Here is a 15,223-nt window from a genome sequence, read left to right as displayed (position 1 = left end):
ACTCTCTTGGTTGGGGGCTGAGCCGTCCTGCCTTTCGATCGATACACAGTTGAGGAGGCTGATCACGAACACTATAGGTGTGGGAGCGATCTTGGTCACGGAAGGCTAAGACGGGGCCTCGCATATGGGTAGCAAGAGGGCGCTTATGCCCCAAAGGTGGGGCCTTATGGGGAAGGCCCCCCCCCCCTCCCCCCACTTCAAGCGCACCTCTGTATCGACTGAATCACTCTTTTGGTCTAATCAGTGAAATCGGTGAATCACGCGAGCTAGTTAATCACCTATTGAATCACTCTTTTGTTAGATGCGTGGGGCAGAGGGCTCGTAGTACCCCTTTTGATTGATCCAACATTTTCTTTACTTCGGTAGTTAATCACCTACTAAAGAGGCAAGCCTACACGTCTTATTTGAGACTACTATGACAGACGATAGACTCTTTCAGTAGATAAGGGAAGAAGGGGTCGTGGACTCATCTTCAAAGACGAGCCAACCAAATTTTAAGAAGAGACGCTTATATGTAATTACAAATAATAAGTTCTCATATAGAATATCAACATTGAAATTTTACTGTATACAATTATATATACAAAATAAAAATATGTAATTGCTTTTATATTTTTATTTTTTTGTAGGCTAACACTAATTTATTTATTTATAACAAATTGTACACACCTATAATGATTAAGTTGGATCTCAATCAAACGTAAATTTATCCGTACCTTTGAGTGACCTAACAAATGGTAACTGCCCAAATGTCCAATTATTTAATGTTTAGGATTCAATCCAATCATCCAGTGGCATTGTTTTCTTAAAATGTACTCCGTAATTAAAAGGTTTAATTACATTAGCAGCAATAGCAGGTAATCTTACTAATACGATGTTCAATAATATATAAGCATGTGACTTCAATTCATAGAATAATATTATACAATTGAAATGGTGTATTAAAAAAATGTAATCATGCATAACAAATTAATTAATTTGTTTTGGTCCCACTAATGTTATCTGTAACGTAATGAGTAATGATAATAATGTTATTGAATTCATTATGGATTAATTATATTTTGGATAAAAAGATGAAAGATTTGGTATTCAATATTTGTAAGGTAAACTAAATTGGGTGGATGAATACAATGATAAGTGTGTAAGTGAAGAGGAGTGATCCACGAACGAGGAATGAGATTAGTGCTGCCTATTGGGCTGCGGCCGAAGTGTGAGACCGGAGGTGAGGACCAGCACGGCGGCGGTGCTTATTTGGACTTTGAACTTCTAGTCTTCCACACGCTTCGCGTTTCTATGGGCAAACAAGCTGCTCCTTTTTCTTTTTTTTTTTTAATAAATAATTTTAAGTTTATAACGCTGGTGAAATATATGATGAATCTCATGAACATGTTTCAAATTTATAATAAGGTAGATTGAATTAAGAGTTAATTCCATTTTTGGTTCTAGATTTATAGGTGACAATCCACTTTTAGTCCTTTTTTATTAGAGCATCCACTTTTGGTCCTAATATTATTGTGGCATGACCAATTTTGGTCCTTTATCAACAAATCAGTTTAAATATCGTTAAATACAATGACATTTCGGTCTTCAATTATGAATATTTTCAAAAAAATAAACATAAAAAATATAGCGATTCAACATACTTTGTATAAAAGAGATTGAAATGTCTTTGTATTTAACGATATTTCAACGATTTTGTTACTGGAGGACCAAAATTAGTCATGCCACAATAATACTAGGACCAAAAGTGGATGTTCTAATAAAAAAGGACTAAAAGTGAATTGTCACATATAAATCTAGGACCAAAAATGGAATTAATTCATTGAATTAATTAGATATTTTTACGTACAAAAATTACCACTCAAATCTCTAATATTCGTGACAAGAATATAATTTTTCATAATATTAGGAAAACAAATTTTAAGTGGTATTTTTTATTAACTTTATTTTATTTTTTATTGTGAATTTTGATATAAGTCAAATGAGCTTTAATTTTTTTTATTGAGAGATGTGCAAACATGAGATGACTAGATGATAAGAACACAATTTCTATATATTCACAATATTCAAAGTTTGTACAAGAATATAAATGTAGGGATATATCCAAAGAGATAGATATGAACTAGGAATACAATATAACTATAAAAATGTAATAGAATTAGACTATAGAGTCCTAATACTCCCTCTCAAGTGCAAGGATCACCACTGACAACCCAATGCTTGTCACGAAGAAAGGCAAAACGAGAAGTTGTCATAGCTTTGGTAAAAATGTTAGCAAGTTGATCCCTTGTATATATGAAATTCACAAAAAGATCTCCCTTTGCTACTTTGTCACGAACAAAGTGATAATCAATTTCAATATACTTAGTCTGAACATGAAACACCGGATTAGCACTGGCTGATGGCTCGGCTAATGTAACTTGGATTGTATCTTTGAAACACAGTTTTGAGTCGTCAAATTAATGGAAACAAAGTGGTGTGCCGTTGATAACGATATAGGCACCATTGGGGACGACAGAACATTAGAAACCTGCACCATGAAAACGGGAGAAAAAAAACCTAGATGATACAAATGAGAACACAATTTCTATACATTCACAATACTCAAAGTCTGTACAATAATATAAATGCAAGAATATATCTAAAGAGATAGATATGAACTAAGAATACAATACAACTATAGAAATGCAATAGAACTAGGACTACAGAGTCCTAATATAGATAATGAGAGGTCATAATTTTGCATTATTAGTCTATAGGGAGCAAAATAAGACAACTAATCTCTTTGCAAATAAAAGTGTTAAGTAGGCTCGCGGTTTCAATATGATCAAATCCAATTATGCTTGATGACTATCTTAGTGTTCCTCGTATGAGTAGAGTGACTAGTTTATACAATTTAATTTTGAGTGTTTTTTTCTTAGTCGAAAATATATTTTTTCAAAATATGTAATTGGGTTCTCGAAGTAATTAAGTATATATGTAAAGTTGAAATTTATTATTAATTCTATCTTTAGAGTTTAAACTCATATGATTTGAAATATATATATAATTGAGATTTTTTTTCTTCAATAATCAATGGGTTGCATTTACAAAATTGGTGACATAACTTCCCTAATAATAATGGTAAGAAGGTGGTAGAAAGAAATAATTTTATTTTTGATAAAATATTTTAAAATAAATATGAGTTGAATTTACCTAATATATAATTGAGAAATAATAAACCAAAAAATGATAAAAATGATTCAATTATATTTTTTTAAGTTTTAATATTTATTTAATTTTTTTTAGATTAAAGTCCAAAGTGTTTAAAATATATATATTTGTAAGTTGTAACTATTATTTAACTATTATCATTTTTGTTTTTTTAGTAGATCAAGGCATTATTTGCAAAAACTTGTGAGTTTTTTTTTAATAGAATTTTTAGGTTAATTTTTTTTTTTTCCCTTTCCCCCCTACAAAAGAAAAGAAAAACACTGTAAATAAATATCGTATTAAGCTGAAAACATTGGCCTGTCGCCTGAAGAGTGAAGCGACGGTTAATGGATTACAATATCTCATCACCCGTTTTTCCAGTTCGTCACAAGCAGTTCTCTCTCGACGTTCAGGTTTTCTCGATGTTTATTGTTTTTTTCTCTTAATTTAGTTCATCGATTTCATAATTTAGTTGTTATTTTGATGATATCGGAGTTGTTAGTGATGAAAATACATTTAGAGAAGCTAAGCACAGTTCATGTTGTTATTAATCAATCCAAATGGTTACTCAATTTGGAATTCGTTGTGCATTTGTTTGGAACAGTGTTTATTATTTTCAATCTTAATTTAGTCCATCGATTTCATAATTTTATTTTTTTTAATGATATCGAAGTTGTTAGTGATGAAAATACATGTAGAGAAGCTAAGCATAGTTCACGCTGTCATTAATCAATCTGAGTGGTTACTGAATTTGGAATTCGTCGTGTATTTGTTTGGAAACGGATGGTACAAACGTCTGCACACCACTTGTTTGATGTATTGTGTGGTTATGTTCTTTTGCATTATATATGCATATCTTTCTGCAGTTGAGAATCTGTATGCTTATGATACAACAGTCCAACAGGTTTCTTCTCAAATCTATTTGTGTTTACTTTGTCTTATCAGGGGAATAAAACAGATATTGTCATATGTAGCTACGATGACCATTTTCTCGTGAGTTTCCCATCCCAGATTTTGTTGTCAATGTTTTCTTTTAAGATGTTGAGCTTTGTTAAGGCTTCTTGTTTCTTCCAGGTTATTGCAACTCAAATAGGAAGCATGGGCACTATACTGCATGCCAGGTCTGTATTATCTGTTATCTAGTTAAGCTGTTTTTTCCTACATATTTCTTATAATTTCTGGTGGATGGTCCTTATACGGAAAGGAATCTATATTTGTTGAAAACTTAAGCAAACTTTAGCATTATTTTAGTCTTTGTTCCTGTACATGCCCAGCACACTTAAGTATGCCAGTATGGATTAAACACTAGGTTGAAAATCTTGCTTTAAGTGTCAAGCAATTTGTTTACCTCACTTCCTTCCACGAGTGAGAATAGTGATCGGCTTTTGCTATGGCATACAAGCAAAGGTATCCTTTGATATAAACATGTCATCCTCAGAATTTTTACTAACCAAATAAATGTTTTGATGTGCTTGATTTGATATGTATTATTCACTGTCCTAAATCATAAAACAGCTTTACAAAAATGGGCACATACTATGGAGCTTTAATAGTCACAAAGGAAAATTAAAAAACTGTGAGGCTGCACATAATATGCATCTTTGATAGGTTTGACTATTCTATTTAGAGTCAGCATCCTCCAAACCATGCATTTGAAATGTCACAATTTCATAAAGGGTTCTATCCCTACCTGCAGTTTTGACATTGTTTTCTTTTCTGAAGTCCCTTGCGTCTGAATAGCTTATGATCCCGCACCATGGTTTGCTGTCAATAGTTCACCAGTTACTTGGAATAGATTACAGATTATTCACAATACATAATATGTATAAGCTTTACCAACAGGATCAATATGTAATTGATAAACAGGCTATTAAATTATACCGCTAATAGTCAGATGCAACTTTTGTTTGTATGATTTTGTTTGGTAGGAAGGAGGAAGGGATGACGACTGAACCAAACTTTAGTGTGTCCGTAATACTGGGGAAACGTGATGAGGTAAGTGATGGCTTGATGCACACCACAATATAGTTCCATAACTGTTGTTAGAATACATAAATTTAATATATCTCAAACCTGCAGCCTATGCTAGTTGCTTGTGCTAGGCAACTTATTGAACATATAAGGTATTTCCACAAATCCAGTGACTATAATTTCATGCTTGCATACTAAGCACTGTTTCATCAACCATTACTATGTCCTGAAAGCTTCCAAATTGTTGGCAGTTCCTCGGGATCCTCCAGACCTCTGGTTCTTGCACTTGGTTTGAAAGATCATTCTGTGGTTAGTACATTAAAAAATAAAAAAATCCTTCTTTCTGAATACTAGTATGAATTTCTTGCATTCATGTCAATCATTATTTCTATGCAGACCACTTTGAAGGGCATTGTTTCAGCCGTGAACAAAAACTGCCTCTGGTAATCTTTCATGCATCCTTAGGTCAGTTTCAACTGCCTCTGGTAATCTTAAATGCATCCTTAGGTCAGTTTCTCAAAGTCTCTGTGAGAAGCCAGAAATTCTTAGTGACTTTTTGGACAATCTTCTGTGTCTTACCCCACCCTTGTGCATGACTTTTGTTTGCATATATTGATTAATGTTGAATTTGTTAAAGTGTGGTTGATGATGATCCTAATGAACTCTCTTCCAAATACATTATGGTGATCAATGTTGTCAACATTGCTAGGGTCCATTAGGCGTTTGATGGGCCCCTAGTGTCCAACTTCTTGTAAAACTCGATCATATCTATAGTTTTCTGACGAAACTCGTTTGCCAAATGAGTTTTGCCTATTTTTCTCCAGTTTTTAGAACTTCATACTTTTGTTAACTCTATTTGTTTTTTGTCCATTTTTGTCATTTTCCCGGAAAACAAACATTAATGCTATCCCCAAGAATCAAATTCTTCTCTAGCAAGTAACAATGACATGCTTTGTGATAGATTTAAATTACAATTTGACGACAATAAAGTTACAACATATAAAGTAACTTTAATTATTAATTACAATATATGGCGTCACTAAATTACAACATAATGGCAGAATATGGTGCAATATACTATGAGTTAGACCAATTCAAAATTTTGGCAATAGCTTTACATAATAAATATGATACACAAAATATGATTGACTACCCAATGAATTGTAACAGATACAAACTCTAACATCATGAAATGAACAGAAGCAGAACCCCACCATAACGACTTACACCATTTCATTCTTTATCCTCTTTTCCGAGGATTGCATTCAATTTCTTTTCCATCTGCAATCCAGAACAATATAGTCAACTCAAGCTATTCAAGCATCTTTGCATGACAACTTTTAAGCCAAAAAAATATTGGGAGGGAGAGAGGGAGGGTGGGGGGTAGAAACTCATTGTAACTATGGAGAGAAGGCATACCTGAGCATTTTTCATCTTAAGTAGTTGCAACTCTTCAGCCAGGCTCCCAATGCTGAAATTACAAAAAAAATAAAAAATTAAAAAATTAAACAAATAGAACACACTGCATTTTGAAGAAACTTGCTGTCTTGCTATGTACCTTTGTTGCAATTGAATCACCAGGGACAGTAGATCTTTCTCTCTTGCAGAAGTAGGAAGTGCCTTTATATATGTCCACAAAAATAAGAATTAAATGTATTAGCTGACAACTAAGCCCGCTGTGTACTTTGGAAGCCAAACCATAACCCACAATATAACGAGATAATACAACTCATGCATTCTTATAAAGAAATGATGGGTACCTGAGAAAGCCCATTACTTCCAGGCTCACCAGTGTCGATAGAATTGACTGCATTGAAGTTAGTAGGGGCCAGTCAGAAATTTTACCCCCCAATCAAAAGGAAGGGAAAGAAAAGATCCAACTGGTTGGGAAGTAATGTAGTCTAAATGTGAAAAGCAAAATATAAATAGTATTACCAGATGTTTGCTCCACATACTTTATCAATTTAATGATTTCGTCCTGAATATATCAATAGAAAGTAATTCAATAACAGTCACAGCACAGTGAGTCATGCAAAACCAAAAAGCAGGCAGAAATTACTCTTTGCAACATATTTTGCTGCAACATGTATTGCAATGATGGTAGAACTGCAGCAGCCATAGGACCCGAAGCAGGGTTAAAGAAACAGTTTGTAGGACCCTGAACGCAAAAAAGAAAAGGCAATGGTTACAAAGCCATTGCCTAAAAGATAAATTGCTAAGTTATGCACTTAACACCAAACAATTCAGAACAGTTCAAGATGAGTTGGCAATTAATGCAACAAGAATAAGAAACTGTTGGAAAGCATATTACCTTTGGACTCAAATCCGCAGAAGTGACTTTGAAACGTCCCCTGCGTTGGATAACAGCTCCTTCAGATGGATCTTCCCCTATGAAAGAAGATTCAGAAATTTAAAGGAATGATTTGAAACAAGCAACTAAAATCCTTAAAGAATGCTACACTAAGAATCAGAAAAATCAACATAAAAAATTGTATATTACCAATTTCTTTCTTGTGGTGATACTGCAGTGGACCACTGTAATTTCGCTCAGATTGATATCTAGGCTGTAGAGACTCCCTTTATATTAATTAGAGAAATGCATCACTAATCAATAATCTATAACCTCTTAGAAAAGGGAAGGAGGGAGGTAGCACAAAGGTTACTATAGGCTGCCTTGAAACTACAGAATTTTCAAGTAGCCATTTTAACCTTTAGATGTTACTATACATGTATATGATATTAACGCTACCCACTAGCACTACCTTAGACTAGAAGATAAGAAATGAATACTCGAATAGTATACCTCTCTCCATCAATTGTTCCCTTTTTAGGCGATAGTGAACCACTCAAAAACTTTTTACACCCTGGACTAATAGAGCATGCTAAGGAGCTGTTTTGTCCCAGATTCTCATTATCTTTTCCACCACTTTCATGGTCCCTAGCATTGGTCAATGGCTGCAAAGCATTCTGTTGTTCAGAATTTGAAGGAATAACATCTTTCCAGTTTGGACTACCAGCATCCATTTCATCCTTGCAAACATCAAAACAGCCCCTGCACCAATACAAAATTTTGCATTAAAAAATGTATGCAAAGGAATAAATAACAAAGAAATCAAGAATTTGTCTTGCTAATATATATATATATATATATATATGAACTAGTAGTATTATGTGTGCATTCATATCTATTGCTGTAGTTCATCCATTTCAATCAGCCTTGTACTAGTTAAGATATATTTTAGTATAAGGTTAAAGTTTGGAACATTAAAGGTGGAACAATATAGAGATATGCACACACCAAGAAAATGGGTGTAAACCTTACTTGAGTGCCTGAAGGGGTTTAATGGGAAACCCTGCAAGTGAGTTCTCCAAATCATTAATGTTGCTTAGACCATCCTGAGTAGAATGTAGAAGAAATATTTAAGCATCTTTGCTTGATAGAAAAATCTGAATAAAACTGAAGATAGATGTAGATGCTGCAATAGTATAAAAATGAGAGGCACTGGTACAATGGTTCAACAAAGTAATTTACACTTGAATATGAATAAAAGGGTATACCTCAGGTGACATATTATTTGAGTGATTAGCCATCTTGGAGGACAGCCTCTCTGTTGGAGAGCCAACATCATTATGCCTATCCTTTCGAGTCCTGCTTCCAGTTGACCCTTCATTACTAGAAATTTCATCATCCGGTATCTACAAGCCACAATAGAGAAGTGGAACAATTAATAAACCTAGAGTTAGCTTCCATACTATAGAAACTTATTTGAGAAACAGATCTATCTACATACAAGAGCAGCTTGGTTCTTCAAGTCCTCAAGATTGAAATTCCATGCACTGATTCCACGAATGTATTCTTGCTGCAAGAAAAGCACAGATCAGGCTTAGATAAGTAAAGGCATGCTTTAGAAAGACAAAAAGATCATAAAATTTTCTCAATATTTAATCGATGTTTTATTATATGTCATGCATATTTAATTGATCCTTCTCCATCTCTCTCCCTTAGGAGGAGGAGCATCAGGCAGGTAGTTAGGGGTAGATGATGATGGAACTAGACAGGAGGAAAATGCATGGTACTATAAGTTTTAAAACATAAATCAGCTTTCTTTGACTTCTTAATGCAAGCATTGCATTAAAAAGTAAAACAAGCATTTGCAAATCTTCACTTAACTTCTTAATGCAATAAAAAATAGAACGTACTTGGCAAACAGATATGCAAGGTAGGGAATAATTCCAACCTCTCACCCACACGACAGAAAACCTAGTGATGGCTTATGCCCTCTAACTGACTCTAACTATTGTAGTAGAAAGAACATGACAAGAAAAGGACTCCACTTCCACAGTTCCACATATGTAAAATTTCACACATCAGAAGTCTAGTACTGTAAAAAAAGCTATCATAGTTGATATTTGTCTCATAAAGAGATTGAAATTTAGCATGCATTTTAAACTGCTGACCTGTGATAAGTGTTCCTTGTCTTCATATAATGCCTTGTTCTGTACAAGAACTTCTGATTCTCTGGTCTGTAAAATGCAATTCCTCAATATATTTCAAGAAATCAGAATCAAGGTTATAAATAGCAAGAGAACAAGAGAGGAAAGGTTCCAAAAACTACAGATAAAAGAGTAGCACAAGACCTTAAGCACCCTAAAACGATCACCTAAAGGGGGGAGGCCGTTGAGGATGTTGCGGGCCAAATATTCACTTGAACGTCCACGGTTAAAGAAAGGGTGTTTCAAAAGTTTTTCTGAGGAGGGACGCTTCTTTGGATCCTTCACTAAGCAAGCAGCAACCATTTCCTTGAAAGACTGCAGATGCACCATACTTTCTTCAGAAAAATATTACAGCTATTAAGAAATTTTATCAAACAAAAATAACCTTGGAGAATCTTCTGTCCCTTTCATAGTCCAGACCTGGTGGTGCATTTTGCAGGGTCATGAGCAGAACCTAAATTAAGAAGAGAAAGGAGATTGATTAGACAACAATGATTTTCCAGGGAATCCATAATCACCTCCAAATGGAATAAATAGCTCATTATAAGGTAAATATCACCTTCATTGGTGGGTACTTAGAAAATGGTGCATGGCCATGAGCAAGTTCAAGTGCTGTTATCCCGAAGGACCAAATATCTGCTCTGTTATGTGAAACCAAATTTAGAATAACTTGATCTTAATCTAAAGAAAGAGTGCAGAGAGTGTGGCTATACTCACTTGAAATCATACCCATGCAGTTGCTGCATAACTTCCGGAGCCATCCTGAATGAAAAATAATAATTAGGAAGAAATCTTCCATTCAAGTTGATAATATAAATACTTTTTGCGGTGAAAGTAAAAGTGCTTATAGTACAACAGTGACCTACACAACTGCTTACCAGCAGGGCGTTCCAACGAAAGTATTTCTTGATCTTTGCCTGTCACCAGTATCAAACATACAAGCAGATACTCCAAAATCAGCTAACTTGACTGCACCATTGGTATCAACTAATATGTTCCCAGCCTGAAAAAAGTACAAACAGCAAAAGTGAAGCAGACAAGAGTAGGAAGGAAGGGTGTGAACTCTTAATCCTGTATCACATGAATAAGGCAATAACTACTTAAACAACGGGGAACCTTTGTTTAGTGGGGTACAGTGAAGAGAGAGTAGCAGAATGATGGAAGCCACAGAGCATGGCAGCAAGAGAAATATCTGAAGTCAACTAATTAATAATACAATTTAGCTGGGATTGGGCAGTTGGACCCTTTAGTATGGATTATGAATACCACCAAGGTTTATGTTGGCTATCAAACTAAAAACCATTCTCCTTTACCTGGGGTTGGGATTGACTAACTGCAGAACAAGTTATGTAAAGTTGGGGAACGGAGAGAACAGTTTAAGAGAATAGTAAATGCCATATTTGATTGATATTCAGAAGGAAAGTTTAAAAGTACAATAACTTCTTAAGTATCTCTACCAAACAATCAATCTCAAAATGTTTATAACTCCACAGCAGGACATGTTTCTGAAGAACAATTACTCAATCAATTGGAAGGGGAAAGAGGTCAATCCACAGGAGAAGCAGAGTAAGCCTGTTATACCTTTACATCTCTGTGGATATGTCCATGTGAATGAAGATATACAAGTGCTTTCAGGACTTCACGCAGTAATGTGGCAATCACAGGCTCTTCAAAACCTTCAGGGAAAGCTGATTTCATTATATGAAGGCAAGATCCACCAGCCATGTATGGCATCACAACCCACAGGTTATGACCAGTAGTGAATGAGCAGTGTGCCCGGAGTAAATTCGGATGGTTAATCAAGATCATTGTCTGCACCTCTCTGCGGATGCCATCCTTTAAAAAAGAAAAAATAAAATAAAAATAAAAAGAAATGGGAACCTTCCTCTCAACAAACATTAATTTTATTTTTACAAGGAATGCCTCAAAACTAAGATGAATTTTAAAGACAATAATAGGTGATGCGAGTAAAGTTCACTACATCTCAAAAAAAAAAAAAAAGGCACTGTTTCTGAAAAGCAGATTGCTTTGAAGTGGAACATTTGCAAACAAATCTAGCTGTCTAGTTCTTGTAAAATATTTACAAGCAGAAATATAATATAGTGATATGACAATTCAACACTCAATTATATGCATGATTCAATTGAAAACCATTTCTAATCATCATCTATGCAGTACAAACAGATACTGGTAATTCTAGCTTAAACCACCAACATAATGTAATCATACAAAAGATATTGAGAATTCAGCACAAGGTAAACTGAAGAGTCTTACATACCAGGTCATTATTACACCTTTCCAGATCAAGAACCTTGATTGCAACTATCTCATTAAGTGGAATGCACAGAGCTCTGTACACAATGGCACTCACACCTTCTCCAACTTCCTCATATAATTCATAATCCTTGGCATTAACAGGGAACTTTTTCTCTGAGCTTCCTTCCATGGTTTCTTCTTATGCCACGGCATAAAATGCCCTTTCTACCTAGTGTTCTCAAAGAAAATGTGAGCAGGGTGTTGGAAAAGGAGACTGGGGTAAAAATGCATGATATTTCTTCCAACTGCATACCATTCTACACAGTGTTTGCATGGCTCAAGCTAGGATCTACTAAGCAAATTTCTAACTAGAAGACCATTTAAGAATACAATGGATGATGATCTCTGCAGAGTTAACAGTTTCACCCAAGTTGGCAACTGATTATTTGATGTCTAGCGGAGCCTGCCTTGATTATCACCAGATACGTTGGGAAGCCCACTCCCGAATGCTCTTACATAAACTCTTCAATTGATATTTATGTGGCAGTCAGTTCAACCAGATCTCTGCCAGTATCTTCCGAAGAAAACGGTCCCCCTGTGTGCAAGGAATTTCAGCTACACCAATGTCGTGAAAAGAAACAGAAGAAATAATAGAACAAGTCCAGATTATCAATAAAATGATCCAACTGTTATTTTCAGTTCCAATGCATCTTGTACAACTTTGACCATGAAAATATTTAGTGCCTCTGTCCCTCCCTATGTTTTCTTCACTCTATATTTCTAGGGGGTTTTAAGACAATAACTATTCTTGGAAATGGTAGAAGCCTATATTGAGCAATGAACAGACCTTTGATGAAATAGATGCACATTATGAATTTTATCGGCATTATGAATATGAGAGCAATACCCCACATAACTAGTGGGGAATTGTGTATTTGTGTTAAACAAAAAATAAAATATTTAAAAAAAAAACAAAAAAAAACAAAAAAAAAAAACAAAACAACAACAACCTTTATCCCAGGAATGTTATGGTAGAGAAATGAAAATTAAGAAGGCAAAGCACATTATGCCTTTTTTGCAACATCTAGTCAAAATAAGTCAAAGTAGAAAAGAAATTCATCAAAATTCATTGAACAGTTAAACTGTCAAACCAGTAAAATCATTAAATGAATGATTCAACTTAATTGGCACATATTTGCTTAAGAACAGCAACCAAATCTCCATGTATGCCACAGGAAACTCCCATACCAAAACAGCTGTCTGAATAAATCTCACCATGCACATGAACGTTTTGGCTTGAAATTGCTAGCAATCAGCATGAATTACCATAAAATTTAACGAAAATAAATGAATGCACTAAATAAATAAATACATAAATGCTCATGAATTTGATAATGCATCAGAAACTGCTTCGTATAAACATGTTAAGATGTGGAATGAGCTTCAGCTCAATGAGTCTGTATAGGGACATGGTACGGACCTAGGGTTCCGAGATCAGGCAAGAACTCCGAGAAGAACTGAATCTGGCAGAGAAAGAAGCTAGATGTTGAAACGTCGCCGTTTTAGCTGGTGATGAAAAGCCTGTGTACTATTCCGCCATGGACGAGTGTGTATTTAGAAATCTAGAATCAACAGATACAGTTCTCATTTCTTCCCTCGTAGTTAGCCGTCCACGGATGCTGCGATTTAATCTTCACCGTTAAAATAATTTCAGACAGGGAATAGAATCTAATTTGGGAAAATGCATTTAATACTTTTATATTTTTTTTTTTGGAAACAAATACTTTTATATTTTAATATGTAATTAATATTATTAATTATTATTGCTATTTTATTGTGTTGGTGGGAATGGTGAGAAAATAAATTGTGGTTACTACATAAAAATCAAAATGATATAAGACTTTTTTTGGATTACGAGGGAAACATGTTATGTATTTTATGGTATGACTCTAAGGGGTAAAAGATCATAAGAAGATAAATCATTAATGTCAAAACCTATAATCTTTTTTAGTTTATCATAACATGATAAGGAGTACATCTTATGAAAATTTTCAACTTTTAATTAATTTGGGTTACCTTATTGAAATTTTCATTATTACCACAATTTTAAGAGATTGTTGAAATGCCATCATTGTATAAAAACATTCTTTAGACCAAAAACACTCCCAAAAAAATTAGCAAGAATACATTAAAGCAATCCCACTTCGAGTATGTTCAGTAAATGTTTATTTTCGACTTATTTAATTGTTCTCAATAGGTCCTAATCCACAAGGTTTTCACGTTCTGTCTCGATAAAACATATGAGATGATGTAAATCATTGTAACTCAGTTGAAAATAAATGCTAGACATTTGTTTACTACGCACAAAAAACTAGTGAGATTTAATCTCTAATTCTTTCTCCAAACTTCACGACTAACTGAGCCGTCCATGCAGCCAGACTTATTTAGTTTAGAATATAAATTGTATACTACATTAAACATTATATTGATATAAAAATGTAAATCGTAAAATTATAGAAAATAATCATTACATAAATAATAGTTTGACAGAATTTTTCATTTAAAGTTGTTGACGTGATAAAATAAGGGTCGATGCCATGTTTGACGTTGATGGAAGACAGATCATGTTGGGCTGTTACAGCTGATCACTAGCGTGGCAACAGCAAGTGAAAACTATGTCATTATTGGCCGATTATTTTCTGCGTTCTCTTCATTTTCTCCCCTTTTTCCATATTGTGTGCTTCTTCTTTGTTATCATTTCCTTCCCATCTAAGGATTTGGAGATTAGGCATTTAGGCCTATAAATGGTCCATGGACCTAACACGTAGCATTCCACCTTTTGGGTTGGGCCTGTAAACCCCACAACCATTTCGTGCTGTGGGCTCATTGCCACGTGAATTCGTGACTCTTTTTTGGTACATTTTGAATCATGTTTATACCATGGATCCGGGTCCACATTGTAAGGTGAACTCGTGTTCATTTCTATACTGAATATTTACAATTTACATGTTAAATATTCACAGTCTGAATTGTGAACATGTAGTATGTAAATTGTGAATATTCAATATGTAAATTTTGTATTTTGGATCAGGGTTCATTTTGTATGTCTACAAAATAATTTGAGCAGTTTAAAGAGAATTATTGTTGAGTTAGTTAGATAGTTTTTTTTTTTTTTTAAACAGTTAGTCAGATAGTTAATTTAGTACTTATAAGATTTTAAGTTTGACTGCTTATGGAAGTTGTTTATTGCCTCTCATTGATTGGGGCTTATTAGATATTGACAACTTAGACTTGTTTACTTAATTGTGGT

The 15,223-nt window shown here is 34.2% G+C and overlaps 2 protein-coding genes across 5 annotated transcripts; one reads left to right on the top strand and one right to left on the bottom strand.

Moving 5' to 3' along the window:
• The first annotated feature begins 3,467 nt into the window (after positions 1-3,467).
• Positions 3,468-6,001, top strand: LOC116019726. The gene is made up of 7 exons (XM_031260035.1): positions 3,468-3,605; positions 4,138-4,185; positions 4,267-4,313; positions 5,121-5,187; positions 5,272-5,315; positions 5,415-5,472; positions 5,560-6,001. The coding sequence occupies exons 1-7, from the start codon at positions 3,540-3,542 to the stop codon at positions 5,608-5,610; spliced, it is 381 nt and encodes a 126-aa protein (XP_031115895.1). The 5' UTR covers positions 3,468-3,539; the 3' UTR covers positions 5,611-6,001.
• Positions 6,002-6,137: 136 nt separating this feature from the next.
• Positions 6,138-13,620, bottom strand: LOC116019725 (serine/threonine-protein kinase BLUS1-like). 4 transcript variants are annotated; one of them, XM_031260030.1, is made up of 21 exons: positions 13,394-13,619; positions 11,936-12,508; positions 11,239-11,493; positions 10,536-10,660; positions 10,375-10,419; positions 10,217-10,298; positions 10,043-10,111; positions 9,802-9,972; positions 9,622-9,687; positions 8,955-9,023; positions 8,722-8,859; positions 8,486-8,559; positions 7,967-8,215; positions 7,664-7,740; positions 7,475-7,551; positions 7,223-7,321; positions 7,099-7,141; positions 6,924-6,970; positions 6,722-6,783; positions 6,583-6,634; positions 6,138-6,444 (listed from the first exon to the last, which is right to left on the bottom strand). In XM_031260030.1, the coding sequence occupies exons 2-21, from the start codon at positions 12,101-12,103 to the stop codon at positions 6,397-6,399; spliced, it is 2,016 nt and encodes a 671-aa protein (XP_031115890.1). In that variant the 5' UTR covers positions 12,104-12,508; positions 13,394-13,619; the 3' UTR covers positions 6,138-6,396. The 4 variants fall into 4 exon arrangements, with proteins under 4 accessions (XP_031115890.1, XP_031115892.1, XP_031115893.1 ...); XM_031260032.1 differs by lacking the exons at positions 6,138-6,444; positions 6,583-6,634; positions 6,722-6,783; positions 6,924-6,970; positions 7,099-7,141 and having other exon boundaries at positions 7,236-7,321; positions 7,664-7,727; positions 13,394-13,620; XM_031260033.1 differs by lacking the exons at positions 6,138-6,444; positions 6,583-6,634; positions 6,722-6,783; positions 6,924-6,970; positions 7,099-7,141 and having other exon boundaries at positions 7,262-7,363; positions 7,664-7,727; positions 13,394-13,620.
• Positions 13,621-15,223: the final 1,603 nt, after the last annotated feature.

The sequence above is a fragment of the Ipomoea triloba genome, chromosome 5 (assembly GCF_003576645.1).
Source record: "Ipomoea triloba cultivar NCNSP0323 chromosome 5, ASM357664v1".
NCBI lineage: Eukaryota > Viridiplantae > Streptophyta > Magnoliopsida > Solanales > Convolvulaceae > Ipomoea > Ipomoea triloba.
Note: the sequence above shows the minus strand (reverse complement) of the source record. Positions and strands in the feature narration are given on the sequence as shown.

Excerpts from the sequence above, each read along its gene's own strand:
- LOC116019726 (XM_031260035.1), top strand. The coding sequence starts at position 3,540 with ATGGATTACAATATCTCATCACCCGTTTTTCCAGTTCGTCACAAGCAG. Across the intron at positions 3,606-4,137 it reads AGTTCTCTCTCGACGTTCAG|GGGAATAAAACAGATATTGT; the intron begins GTTTTCTCGATG and ends TTGTCTTATCAG. Across the intron at positions 4,314-5,120 it reads GGCACTATACTGCATGCCAG|GAAGGAGGAAGGGATGACGA; the intron begins GTCTGTATTATC and ends TTTGTTTGGTAG.
- LOC116019725 (XM_031260030.1), bottom strand. The coding sequence starts at position 12,103 with ATGGAAGGAAGCTCAGAGAAAAAGTTCCCTGTTAATGCCAAGGATTAT. Across the intron at positions 10,420-10,535 it reads TTCGTTGGAACGCCCTGCTG|GATGGCTCCGGAAGTTATGC; the intron begins GTAAGCAGTTGT and ends TTTTTCATTCAG. Across the intron at positions 8,860-8,954 it reads TGAAGAACCAAGCTGCTCTT|ATACCGGATGATGAAATTTC; the intron begins GTATGTAGATAG and ends TGTGGCTTGTAG.